The sequence below is a fragment of the Alligator mississippiensis genome, chromosome 2 (assembly GCF_030867095.1).
Source record: "Alligator mississippiensis isolate rAllMis1 chromosome 2, rAllMis1, whole genome shotgun sequence".
NCBI lineage: Eukaryota > Metazoa > Chordata > Crocodylia > Alligatoridae > Alligator > Alligator mississippiensis.
In genome coordinates, this window is record NC_081825.1 from 196904074 (window position 1) to 196916987 (window position 12914).

General features: G+C 42.0%; 1 protein-coding gene across 9 annotated transcripts in view; it reads right to left on the reverse strand.

Annotated features, from left to right (window-relative positions):
- The window catches only part of STK33 (serine/threonine kinase 33), a 102027-nt gene that overhangs the window by 39873 nt on the left and 49240 nt on the right, over positions 1-12914 (reverse strand). For 4 of the 9 annotated variants that reach the window (XM_014602176.3, XM_014602175.3, XM_019477140.2 and 1 more), the window contains one exon: positions 1058-1174. In XM_014602176.3, the coding sequence (XP_014457662.1) occupies positions 1058-1174 (117 nt within the window). Of the gene's footprint in view, positions 1-1057; positions 1175-1400; positions 1485-4795; positions 5242-6261; positions 6435-12914 lie in introns of those variants that run through there. The other 5 variants (XM_019477137.2, XM_059722657.1, XM_019477136.2 and 2 more) reach the window with 3 other exon arrangements.

Below are 12914 nucleotides of genomic sequence, written 5' to 3' on the forward strand. Positions count from 1 at the left end.
TGCAGTGCGGGGCACCGGGCCACTTCCTCACCCTGCGCTCCTTCCTTGCCTGGGGTCCCCCCAACTTACCTGAGCTTCCCGCGCCGCGACAGCCACGTGATCCCAGCCCAGAAACTGCGGCTGGGGCTTCTGGCTGCGGGGTGGGTCCAGGTAGCCCCACCGTTGTTGGAGCCTGTCGGGCTTCCCCTGGGTCCTACTGCCCTTGATTCCTGTCATTTTTGACAGGAACCAAGGGCAGAAAAATATTAATTTTCTACATTTTTTTAGGGGCCCCACAGGCCGGATAGAATGGCCTCGCGGGCCAGATCCGGCCCACGGGCCGTATTTTGCCCACCCCGATATAGCATGTGTGTCTGTTACTTAATGCACACTGGAATCGGCAAAAATCTTTCCGCCGATTTCCATAAGCATCAGGTTGTTAATTACTGGAGATTTTGAGCATTTTAACAAAAGTTTTGCACCTTTAAAGAAGAACTGAAAACGAAAGACAACTGAATTTGTTTTCTGTGATTTTTTCCTACTGCCAAATCTTATTTTTTAGCTGAGACTTTTCTTATTTATTAAGATTCTGTCATGATCATTTCAATGTATTTACAGAGAGTAGCCACAAGCATTAATACCGCTGAATGACAAACATCTTTTATTAATTTGTTTCTGCCTTTTTTTCATTTACAGCTAGGGAAATGACTTTCCCCCTCCTGCCTCCCACCCCTTTTACACTTTCCAAACTGCATTAGTGCAGCAGAGAATGAAAACGATTTGGACTCCTGAATGTGGGAATCTGATTCCTGGTTAGTTCAATACAGTGAACAAAAGCCTTAAAATAGACAGTCTGTTTCAGGACTTGGGTTCCTTGGGAGTGAAAAACAGCTGCAATGCATTTAATGAAGATGCTGAAATGCCAAAAATATTCTATTGGGGGAAAAAAAAAGCAGCTGGAAATCCTAGAAATAATTAAATTTTATACATCCAAAGCTAAACGTCTCTATATGCTGATACAGCACAATTAAACCTAGGGTTCAGAAGGCTGCTGTTAATGATAAAAATGGCCACATACCTGAATAGCAGCTCCATCATCTATTCGTGTGTGAGGAACTTTAGATTCTGCACTACTGCTGCGAGTCACTTGGGTGAGCATTTTTCTATAAGGTTCTATTTGTTCTGATTTTGGCATCTTTATACAAAAAATATAAAGCATGAAATTAAAGTAGAATTCGCTATTTTAAAAATCTTTATGCTGTTTATCATTGCACCATCTAATGTCAGATATATAATACAATAAATCACATGTGTAAAAGTTTAATGTAAGGCAAAACCTAGAGGCTGCATCAATTTGGTAGACCCTCCCCTCACCCCAATTGAAATTCGGCAAATTGAGGGGCAAAAAAAAAAAACTATACCAGAATTATGTAAATGATTTTGTCTTTGCAGATCTTCATTATTCCTATTCTATTCTGTTCTCCCTTAATGTAAACAGGAACTATTCCACCAAAGTCAACTGAGTTGTATCTGTTTACAAAGAGGAGGAATTAGACTTAAATGCCTGAAAAATCTGAAATGGCCACATTTAATACAACAGTACCCCTATGCACAATTTCCTTAATATACATATTAGAATCATCATATCACTTAGATTTTCAGAAACCACATCTCACTTTCCAGGATGGTACAGATGACACATTTAAATTGTGTGTGTGTGTGAGACAGCAGGTACTAGAACTTAATGGCTATAGCCCCACTGAACACAACACTTACCTATTGAGCTATAAGCATTCTAGTACTCCCACTGAAGGTAATCACACTACTCATCTGCTTGAAGTTATGCAATGTTCATAGATATAAAGTTAAACTGATTTGTAAGTGTTCTAATAAATTGGGATATAAATGAAGAGTCATTCCCACTGTCAGAGGAATTTAAAGAGGTTGTGTGTCAGGAACATAGAAATTCTTTGACACAGAACACATCATGGAATAAATCGGAAGAGAACAGGAGTAAACTAAAGATAAATGATGGTTTTAGACTACAAGGTCTTCTGAATGCTTACTAAGTTTCCCAATATAGATTCAGTTGAAATATCTTTAGATGCTAGGAACTCCAACTTATTTGGATATTAGGATATCACACATCGCAGAAATGCTTGTCATAAGTAAAGAATAATTATTTGTGATAACTGGGGTCTGGGAATGAAACACTGTGACTATAATTGAGGAAAGTTTATGTTACAAAACCATCTGTAATAAAGTAATGTTCTATGAATATGATGCTGAATGAAGCAAAGCAAAGGAGAAGAGAAAGTGCTTCTTATATTTTAGAAGATGACTGCCATTTTAAAGTAATTTCCTCATGCATTATCAAGCATCACATATCTTCTGACAGGCCTACAATTGGATATTTTTTATATGACAGTGACTTAATAGTCATCTATATGTCTACCATATATAAAATTGCTAAAAGAAACAGAGATGATTGTACAGTATTATCTGACACTACTATTGTAAGAGTGAGGGAATAACTGAGGCTGAACCTCTTTTAGCTTTCTTATTAACACTTCTCCCATTTTGGTCCCCTACTTACTATAATTCATGAAGACAAGTCATTGACAGTATGCTCATATGTGACTGATTTAAGATGGTATTTAATTTGTACCCATCAATTTGAAAGTGCTGTTTTAAAGTGGACCCATTTATGTTACTATCCCAGATGATTTATTTTGTTCTGAAATTTAAGTTTTAAGTCCTTTTTTCAAATACATTATTTTCAGATGTATATTTAATACAAACTCCTTCAACTAAAGCTTTTAAAGGGTTGTGACTATATGATTTTACAGACTACAATATTAGAGAGGAGATTATGATCTAAGGTGTGTCTAGGGTAAGCCTAATTTTCAAAATGTTCTGAATGCTACCGAGGCAATGACTTCAGTGGAACTTGTTGGTATTCACCACTTCCAAAAATCAGGCCACACTGATACAGGATTCAGTTCATCAAAGCACCTAACATACACTCAAATCCATCCCCATTCAGGGGATGATTCAACAAAACACATCTACTTAAAGAATGTTAGCAATTCAACGAAGCCAGAGCTAAGTGCCAAAATGAGGATCCTTTAGGCTAAGTGCCTAAATGAGTATAGAGGTGTTCAGCTTCCAGCCTGCGGGCCAAATCCAGCCTGTAGAGCCAAGACATCTGGCCTGCAGGGCTCCCCAAGGGTCTGAAAATTTGACTTCAGGGAAACAGTGGTAGTGTTAATTGCCACTCCCCTGCTACTAAATGACTGGAACTGTGGGGAACCCCATGGTCTGGATAACATGGCCTCATGTGGTTCGCCAGACTGAGAGAGCACACGACAGATATGGACATGCAGGGTCAGACCCAGGTATTGGATCACACCCACAGAGCAACCACACATGCCGATCTCATGTGGGATCCAGTCCATGGACCAATCCTACACCACTCGTCCAGCCCACGGGGCCACAAGGTTGGACACTACTGGTTTAGTGTATGGATTTTGCACCATTTTTCCCCCTTACATAATCTACTAGCTACATTTCAAACAGCAAAATGTTAATTAAAAACAATTATTTAAAAAAAAAATACTTAAAAGTTATTTTTAAAAGTTATTTAAAAAACAAACTACTTCTAGAATTCTTTGGCCAACCTCTTGAAAGAGAGCCCCTTAGAACATACACTTCCTCATCATTGATTTACAACTTAGGTTTTAAATGTATATTTCTATATACACACAGTAAAACCTTTAATACGCATCTGAACATTAATAACTTGGGATTTAGAAGCCATTTTACAATTGTTAAACTATTTAAAACAGTAAATCGTCAATGGTATGTATTATATTTCCTACAGGTGTCTTTTGAGAAACCTTAATACTACATGCTGTCAAAAAAATGAAGACTACACTTTTTAATAGTTTAGACCAGTGGTCTCCAACCAGTGGATCTCGATCCACCAATAGATCTCAGAGCCTCTTACAGTACATCTTGGAGCCTCTTGGAGTCTATCCGAGGATGGGGTGGGGGGGCTGAGTGCCCGTATACATGCACACGCACATCCCAGTTCAGCAGGTCAGTCCACGGGGGAGGGAAGGGGCAAGGGACTAAATTGAGGACCCTGCAGCGAGAGACAGTGCCACATAGGCAGGAGCAGGGGTAAGTTGAGTGAGGCCCCGGATGGGTGGGACTTACCTGCTGGGGAGGGAGCGTGCCCCTAAATAATTTTTTCTCCCTCTGCCTCGATCTGCACCCCCATCCCTCCCCACACACTGACCTGCTGGGTGGGGGGGGAAGGTGGCAGCGGCACACGGTAGATCTTCAGTTGCTTTTAAATGCCAAAGGTTATCTCCTACTTAAAAAAGGTTGGAGACCACTGGCTTAGACATATTTGTTCATGAACTTTTCTATTAAGCAGTAGGATTTTTTTTAAAACAACACCCCTCCATAAAACTGTCCCATGTACTTACAGTCAATCATAGAGTATGATAACTTGCCCCTGTTATCCACAGTTTCTAGAGAACCAGGATGTTTATAAGCACTGAAAATAGTTTTATGCAGTATTACTAAGTGATAACTGTGAAAAACTGTGAGTAGATTTTAGAATTTAGCCAGAATCTAGGCCATTCTATTATACAACATTTATGAGGGCATAGGGGGAAATATAGTTCTTGTTATTCTGAGCAGAAATGAGCAGTAATCATTGTGGAATAAGAAGAAATAATTAGTCTGAATACAAATTTGAGAACTTCACACAGAGGAATGCTGTATATGAACCCAATCTGCTCACCTCTGCTACAACTGACACTTGTTCCTTTGACTGATGAGGCAATGAGTCATTATGGGAGCTTGTACTGCTACTGGATGATAAGTCAGACGTCCCTAACACAGCACTACCAGAGCACATAGGACCCTTGTTGCAATGGGGACAAAAAAATACAACACTGCTTGGTTGAAATAAGGCCGAGCACTTGGCACATGTTATGGTCTTCTTGCCCTGACTGAGGCCAGCCATCTGTTCAGTCTTGCAGATCCTGTTGTGCAAATTAAATGTCAGCACAAAGCCTGGCAAGAATGTGTCCACTGTTGAAGGAAGCAGAACAAAAAACTGAGGAGAAGAGTAGAAAGGTCACAGTTAGTGAACTGGTGGCAGAAAAACCTCGCTCTCTGATTCTTAGTGTCTGCTGCGCCAAGAAGGAACCAGACTGGTATAACACAGTATAGTGTACAGCAGATCTGCAGGGGAAAAATGAAATTTGTTGTTAAGGAAATTATCTTCCCGCTTTTATACCCATCAGAAATCCTACAAATATGCAGGGATTACAAGGAATCCTAGAAACTGGAGATGAAAAAAAATTTTTTTCTTCCTAACAGTGCAGGGTGGCTCAAGCATTTTCTTCATAGTAAATGGGATACTGAACATTTGTTAGAGTTTTTTCAAAATATGGCATTAGACTTGAAAAGTTATTGACTAGGGGAACAGCATAAAATATGAATTTCTGCTTCCAACTGGCACCACGTGATGATGCAAGAGTAGAGCCAAAATGGAGACACCCAGCTAAAAGCAAGTTCTGTTGGCTACTGCTGTGCTTCTACATTCATTGTTTTGGACAGAACTCCAAAGATAATTATTTACTGAAGCTAGCAATGAGTTGTATTTCTAGAGGAAACAAAGATTAACTTTTTAGTATTCACTCTACAAAATGTTCCTCTTTTCCATTATCCCTAAGGGATCTCAGGGAATAGGTCTGCAAATATAATTTGAATATCCTTAAGCTCTTTGGCTCCTCCCCAGGCTCAATCTTCTCTTTTTGAGTGGCAAATTGTTGGTCACCCTAATCACCTGCAACTATGCAGAACCTTTACACTTACAGAAATAATAATGAAGGTATATTCTCTTTCTAATATACTCTTGCAGTGAGGGGCATCTTCTTATCTCACTATGTACCTTCTATTCTGTAATTCACACAAAAGGTGATTAATACCCATTTTTCACATTTATGTATTGATAATACTCTCCATTTATTCTTTTCACCTCCAAAAAATCACTTATAAATGTGATGTGATAAAAAGATTACAAACTTAGATTCTTTAAAGCATTCTTAGAAAAAAAAGGGTGTACCGAGTACCACTAAGATGGGGAGGGATTTAAAGATGCTTTTTGTTTTGTTCTCATTAAACAGTTTTGCTCAACTAAAAAGACAGATATTTTGTTCATTTAAAAAAATAGGTAAGTTAAAATGCTATCCTACACACTCTGACTGCATGAAGGCCTTTGCAAACTGGAATCCTGGGAAATGGTGCTCAGTGAATTAGAGCTCTCTCTCGGTTGATCCATACACTGAAGAAAGGATATATTTTTGTTAACAGCATCAATGCAACCGGGCAGAAAAAGGAGGGATTCATTTTCCACAGAACCTACAAGGACCCTTCCCTCTGCCAAGAGACACAAGGAAATAGTTTTAAAAAGTTAAACAGAAAAGAGCAGAAGAGAGAGAAAAAGAGAGAGAGGACCTAGAACTGCTGTAAATCAAAGCACTTCCATTGTAGAAAACATTGATCCTACATTGGCTTCTTGCTTGAGACTTCTTTTTCTGTACACTTTAATCATGTTCTAAGAGTCATATGACCTTCCTTGCAGCCTTTAAGATATCAATAGAGCTGACTAAGTCTGCAGGCTGGTCCTAAAATATCTCCTGTAAGTCACCTTTTCCAATACTTTATTAATCCCTTAAACTACAGCCTATTTCAGAGGATATAATCAGCCAGTTAGAGAATAAACAGTAAATGGAAGGAAAAAAAATACTAGAGAGGGGAATCTGCTGGACAGCATATCTAGATACACCCTAGATAGCGGCAGATATTCAGGTACATGCATCCTAGATGGCTGTATACATTTTAAATTAAAAATACAACTAAACCCTCAACAATTCTAAAAGGGAATTCCTTGCATTAATAGTATCTTCTGTTTCTATTAAATCATTTAAAAAAACATTAAGATTTATACCAGTGAAAAGGCTGTGCGGAGATAATAGATCAATTTGCCTTACTTTTTAATATGCAAGGATATAAAAGTACATGTGATGCAAATAAGGAAACAACAGAGAGAGAGGAGAAACTAATCATAATTCATGTGCAGCTGTGACAGAAATTGTAACTTAGAAGCATTTTTCACTTACATTTTTATTTTTTGCCATTGTGACCTGTTTTAGTTTCCCTCTCTGTTAAATGCTACTTAGCACACAAATGCTAAGTAGCATTTTTTTTTTAATGTTGCTGAACGCAAAATATTTTGAAGAGAAAAAAGGTATATTGGAGCTATCAACTGTTGTTATTGTGACATGCTGCTACTTTTTATTTGTTATATGCAGGAATCCGGGTTTTCCGTTTCCTGCAGAAAACCGCAGATTTTCTCCTTTAAAGAAGAAAAACCCACAAAGGGTTTCCACCTGCAGGCTGGCAGAGTCCCACCCTGCAAGGAGCTGCTCAGGGCTGAGGAGAGCAGGGGGAGGGCAATAAGAGGCGTGGTCGGAGAGGTAAATGGAAAAAATAAATCCAGGATGATGGGGCAGGGGGTACCACACACACACACACACACACACACACACACACACACACACTACAGCCAGGCAGGGTGGTGGGAGCCGCCCCGGTAGCTACCTGCAGGTTAGTCTATGGGACAGCGAGGGAGGGGGTTGTTGGAGAGCCAGGGCTTGGGGACCGTCCCTGCACCATGCAAGGCCCAGGGCCAAGCTCTGGTGAGCCAAACTGGCCCTGCACCATTGGAGGCCCCGCAATGACACAGCGACGGTCCTGGCATGCCAGAGCTTGGTGCACAACCTCAATACCATGGGGCTGGTCCAGGTTATCAGGGACCAGGCTCTGGCAAGTCCAGACCAGCCCTAAGCCATCAGGGCAGGGGCCAAGCTCTGAAAAGTCCCACACACCCCCTGCCCTCCCCCCACACCCCCCATACCCACCTGCAGGTCGTGCCAGCAGGGCTGGCGGTGGCAGGGCAGTGGCTGCAGGTCATGCTGACAGGACTGGGGGGGGCAGGGTGAACCCCCAGCCCCAGTGCAAGGTGGCACTAGCCCCCTACCCCATCCCCCAAACCCAGAGAGGCAACCAGAGGAGTCCCAGCTGTGGCCCCAGCCCCTGCTACCCTGAGGGGCTGCCTAGGGAGCCCAACCCCCCCCAGCCAGGAAGCCTGCCTTAAGCCTTTCACCCCTTCACAGCTCCTGCGGGCATGCCCCCCACCTCCCATTGCTCCACAGACTGTAGAAGCCTGCCTGCCTCCCTCCCCACATCCTACATGCTACAACTACCTCCTGTTAAACAAGCTTTGAAAATGGGCATTTGGAACTAGCTGACCTGAAACATAAGTGGTTGTAAAAAGATTAAGAATCCACTGAGAAAGCAGTAGTATTTCTTTACAGCTGTTTACCTACATTTACCTCCATTCTCTGTTAATCAATCATATAAACTAAAGGAGTCAAAGGGGAAAAAAAAGCACAATTGAAATGGCAAGTTCAGGGAAAATCCTGAGGATTCGCAATAGGGCAGTAAGGCATGTGTCTTTGTGGTTGCAGTAAGCATGTAATTTTATCTTTGCGTGTATTCATGCAAGCCAGTGTTTTTATATTTTAAAAAAATTGTTATAGGCAGCTTTAATGAAGACTGAACCGGTCATCTCAACCTGACTGGTGGGATAACTCGTGGCCCCATTTAACCAGTAACCCCAGTTTAACCAATGACACAAGTCTAACTGGTGACACAGTGATTTTTTGCAGCTTGATTCCCATTGTGGTTCAGTAGGACAGGGCAAATGATGGTTCAGTTCTGGTTCCGGTTCAAGTCAAAACACCAGTTCAGACCAGTTCTTAGGATCTGGTTCAATTCCAGTTCAACACTCAGTTAGAGCAGGGGCAAATGAAACAGATGCTCAGGGAAGCTGTAAATTGTCCAGCACTGAAGTTTTCAAGAAGAGGCTGGTCAGTCACCGGTCTGGGATGTGCCAATGCTCCTGCTGAGACTCAGCCCCAGAGGGTCCTGGCTACAGGGTCCTGCCCCACTGGCTCAGGATCAGACTGACGTTGCACTGAGGTCAGGAATGAACTTTCCCCTGGTCAAATTCGTACAGACTGAGGGGTTTTGTCTTCCCCTGCAGTGGGACAGGGTTGGAAATGAGAGGCACTGGCAGGGCTGGGGGAGTTGTGGCTTGAGAGTGAGGGGCAATGGTAGGGGCAGGGTACTGGCATGTTAGCGCTGCTCAGCACCACAAAGCAGCAGGGGGAACAGCTGCAGTTGGACCTGCATCCCAGTGTGGGGGGAAGCCGCTGCTGGGAGGGAGCAGTTGGGAGGTAGGAAGGGGCTGCAGGTCAGGAATGAGGGGCAGTGGCAGGGCTAGGGGGCTGTGGCTTGGCAGTGAGGGGCACTAGCATATCAGGGCTGTTCAGCACCTCAAAGCAGCAGGGTGGACAGCCACAGGAGGATCCGCATCCTGGTGAGTGAAGGGAGCAGGGGGAGCTCTGATTTTCCGTGATAAAAAAACCAAAATCAAATGCCAAAATATATAGGTATTTAGAAATTATTTTATTAGAATGATTGAGGCATGGGTAGGCTTCCAAATTGTTTTAAAGTTGTAAAAATAGCAATAAACATTCTGTTCAAATGATACATATTATATATATATATATATATATATATATATATAGTGGTGTTTCATTTTAACTGAGGAAAAAAAAACGCATATTTGAGGTTTTTTAAATCAGAATTTTATATTTTTTTAACAGAGAAAATTAGGATCCCTGATTATATGCTACAACCTAGAAATTATGATAGAAGACCTCATGACTTAGTCGTTTGAATGTGTGTTCCTACACAGACAAAAAGTTGGTCTTTATCTCATATCACTTATTAAAAATCATTCTGGAGAACCAATACAAACACTTTCAAGATCAATTTGTTTTTCCAAACTCTGATATGGGGTGATTCATTAGAAAAGAAAACCAAAGGGAATCCTTGCCTAATTCTAATGAAAAATCTATCAGATGTTCAGAATTAAGTCTTCAAAAATACTAGAACTCCTTCTGTTCTCTCAACTCGTTGACCCACACCAACATAGAAGTTTATAAGAATCTTGCTCTCAGAAGCACCAAGAAGGAAAAATGAATTTAGCAATAAATGCCTACCAGTTTGTGACCATGTACTGCAATAGATTATCTTGTCATTTATTGCATTAATATATAACCATGCCTAAGTAATATCTGCATTCTTGAATTCATGTGGGAATATTTATTGACAAGTTGTAAATTCAACTGCAGATGGATTTTAGGGGTGTCTCAAGTGGACCATATTCGATTCAGATTCGGATTTGGCCCAAGTAGGACAGTGATTCAATTTGCTGATTCAGATCACTGTCCCAATTCGATTTGGCAGAATCTGAATCTTGATTCTGATTCAGAAAATCAGCGATTCAGCCATAGACACAGCTTTATATGTTTTTTCTACATACCTCGAGGTACCAGGTGCAACTCGTGAATGCTGAGATGGTGGTGCAGATGAAGCATCCCACAGGAGCATGTGGGGGCCCCCACCCCCGTGGGCTCAGTGGTGGACCTCCCCCCCCACACCTCCCCGGCTAGGCAATTGGCCGTAGAGGGACCCCAGGCACCCCCCCAGACCCAGGAGGCACCAGTCACCTCCTGGGGGGTGGCATGCTTTGCAGCAGACCCAGAAATGAACCAGAAGTGCTTCTGGTTCACTTCCAGGCCCGCTGCCAAGTGCGCTAGGGACCGCCCCCCATGCTCCAGTGGGAAGCTCCATCTGCCCCACCATCTCAGCATTCATGAGCCACCTGGTACCTTGAAGTATGTAGGAAAAAAACATATAAAGCTGTGTCTATGTCCGAATCATTGAATCTCTTTGAATCAAATCGGGGGCTTTCAATTTGATTCTGAGAGATAATGGGTCTCCTGATTCAATTTGGATTCGGAGATTCAGCTGCCAAATCGAGCCGAATCTCCTCTGAATCGAATCAGTGACCAAAGCTTCACACAGCCCTAATGGATTTCACAGCTATGTTTTATAAAATACAAGCTATGTTATAGAATATATATCAGTATTTCTCCCATATTTATCAGTCACTTTCTTTAAAGCCTCCAATTTTCTCCTTTAATTTTGCCTTCTATTAGATAGGCAATATAAATAAAATGTTAGATAAGGAATTTGAAGGTCCCACACAACTTTCTCATAAACCAATTGGAGAAATGTGGGCTAGATAAAACTACTATAAGGCAGATAGATAACTGGCTCAACAGCCACAACCAAAGGGTAACTATTAACAAGTTCATGTTAGAATGACAGGAGGTTTCAAGTAGAGTCCCACAGGATGTTGTCTTGGGCCCAGTGCTATTCAGTGCATTTAACAATTTGGATGCTGGCATAGAAAGCTTCTTGAGCAAGTTTGCAGACAACACAAAACTGGGAAGGATTGCGGACACATTGGAGGATGCACACACAATTCAGAAGGATCTTGACAGATTGGAAAGTAGGGCTAGAGTTAGCAGGATGAAGTTCAACGGAGACAAATGCAAGGTGCTGTGCCCCAGGAGAAATAATCGAAAACAAATATACAAAGTGGGTGATCTTGGCAGACCACAGACTCAATATGAGGCTTCAGTCTGATCCAGCTGCACAAAAGGTGCTTTTGGGATGCATCAACAGAAGCATTAGGTGCAAGACAAAGGAGGTGATAGTGCCTCTCTACTCAGCACTGCTTATATCTCATCTGGAGTACTATGTGCAGTTCTGGGCTCCACACTTTAAAAGGAAATTGAGAAGTTACAGATGGTCCAGAGACAGGCAACAAAGATAATGATGAGGTTGAAAAACAAGTCACATGAGAGGAGGCTGAAGAAACTAGGCATGTTCAGATTGTGGAAAAGATGATTAAGAGGGGCATGATAGCAATTTTCAAATACTTGAAAGGCTGCCATCAAGAAAGGAAAAAGCACCTTATCTCTTTCACTGTAGAGAGGTGGATGTGGTACAATGGCTTGTAGCTGCCATAAAGTAAGTTTAGATTGAATAGCTGGAAAAAACTTCTTCACAGTTAGAACAGTGAGGCAGTGGAACAGACTGCCTAGGGAAGTTATGGACTCCCCATCCCTGGAGGTGTTCAGGAAGAGGTTGGACAGCCACTGGTTGGGGATGAGCTAGGCATAGCTATGCCTATGTTCTACTATGGGTACTGCCCATGCTTCTGGGCTTTGCTGGTTGCCCCCACCCACACCTTTCTGCTAAATATATCAGGGTGTTTTTAAGCCGCCCACAGAGGCATTGAATGTTGGCTACAGTCAAGGCTAGGAATTTTTGACTGGGGTGGACCAATACTCCTGCTGGGACCAAGGCCAGAGATTCCCTGCTAGAGGGTCTTGCCCCTCCGCTCAGACCGATGGCTGTGTTTGGAGTCAGGAAGGAATTTTACCCCATGGTCAGACTGATAGGGACTGTGGGGGGGTTTGCCTTCCTCTGTAGCGGAGCAAGTGGACCTTTAACCTGGGATCTCTTGAGAATATATTGACAACATTTCATAGACACAGGACATTGGCTGCTGTGGTTCCTCTGCTTTACCTGTGGCAGGTTAGGGTGTTAGGTCTGTATTATGCCAGGATTGATGGTAGTCTCACGTAGAGTTTAGATGATGGATTGTATAAAATGATTTGGCTAGGGATGATTCTGCTCCAGGCAAGGATTGGACTAGATGACTTCTGGAAACTTACAGCCTACTTCTCTATGATTCTATGATTCATTTTTCCAAAATTTTAAAGATGATCATGACCAGTAATTCACAATCATAAGAGTTCAGCGTGCAAAAAAAACAACAAACCACAAACTAGTGAAGAGTC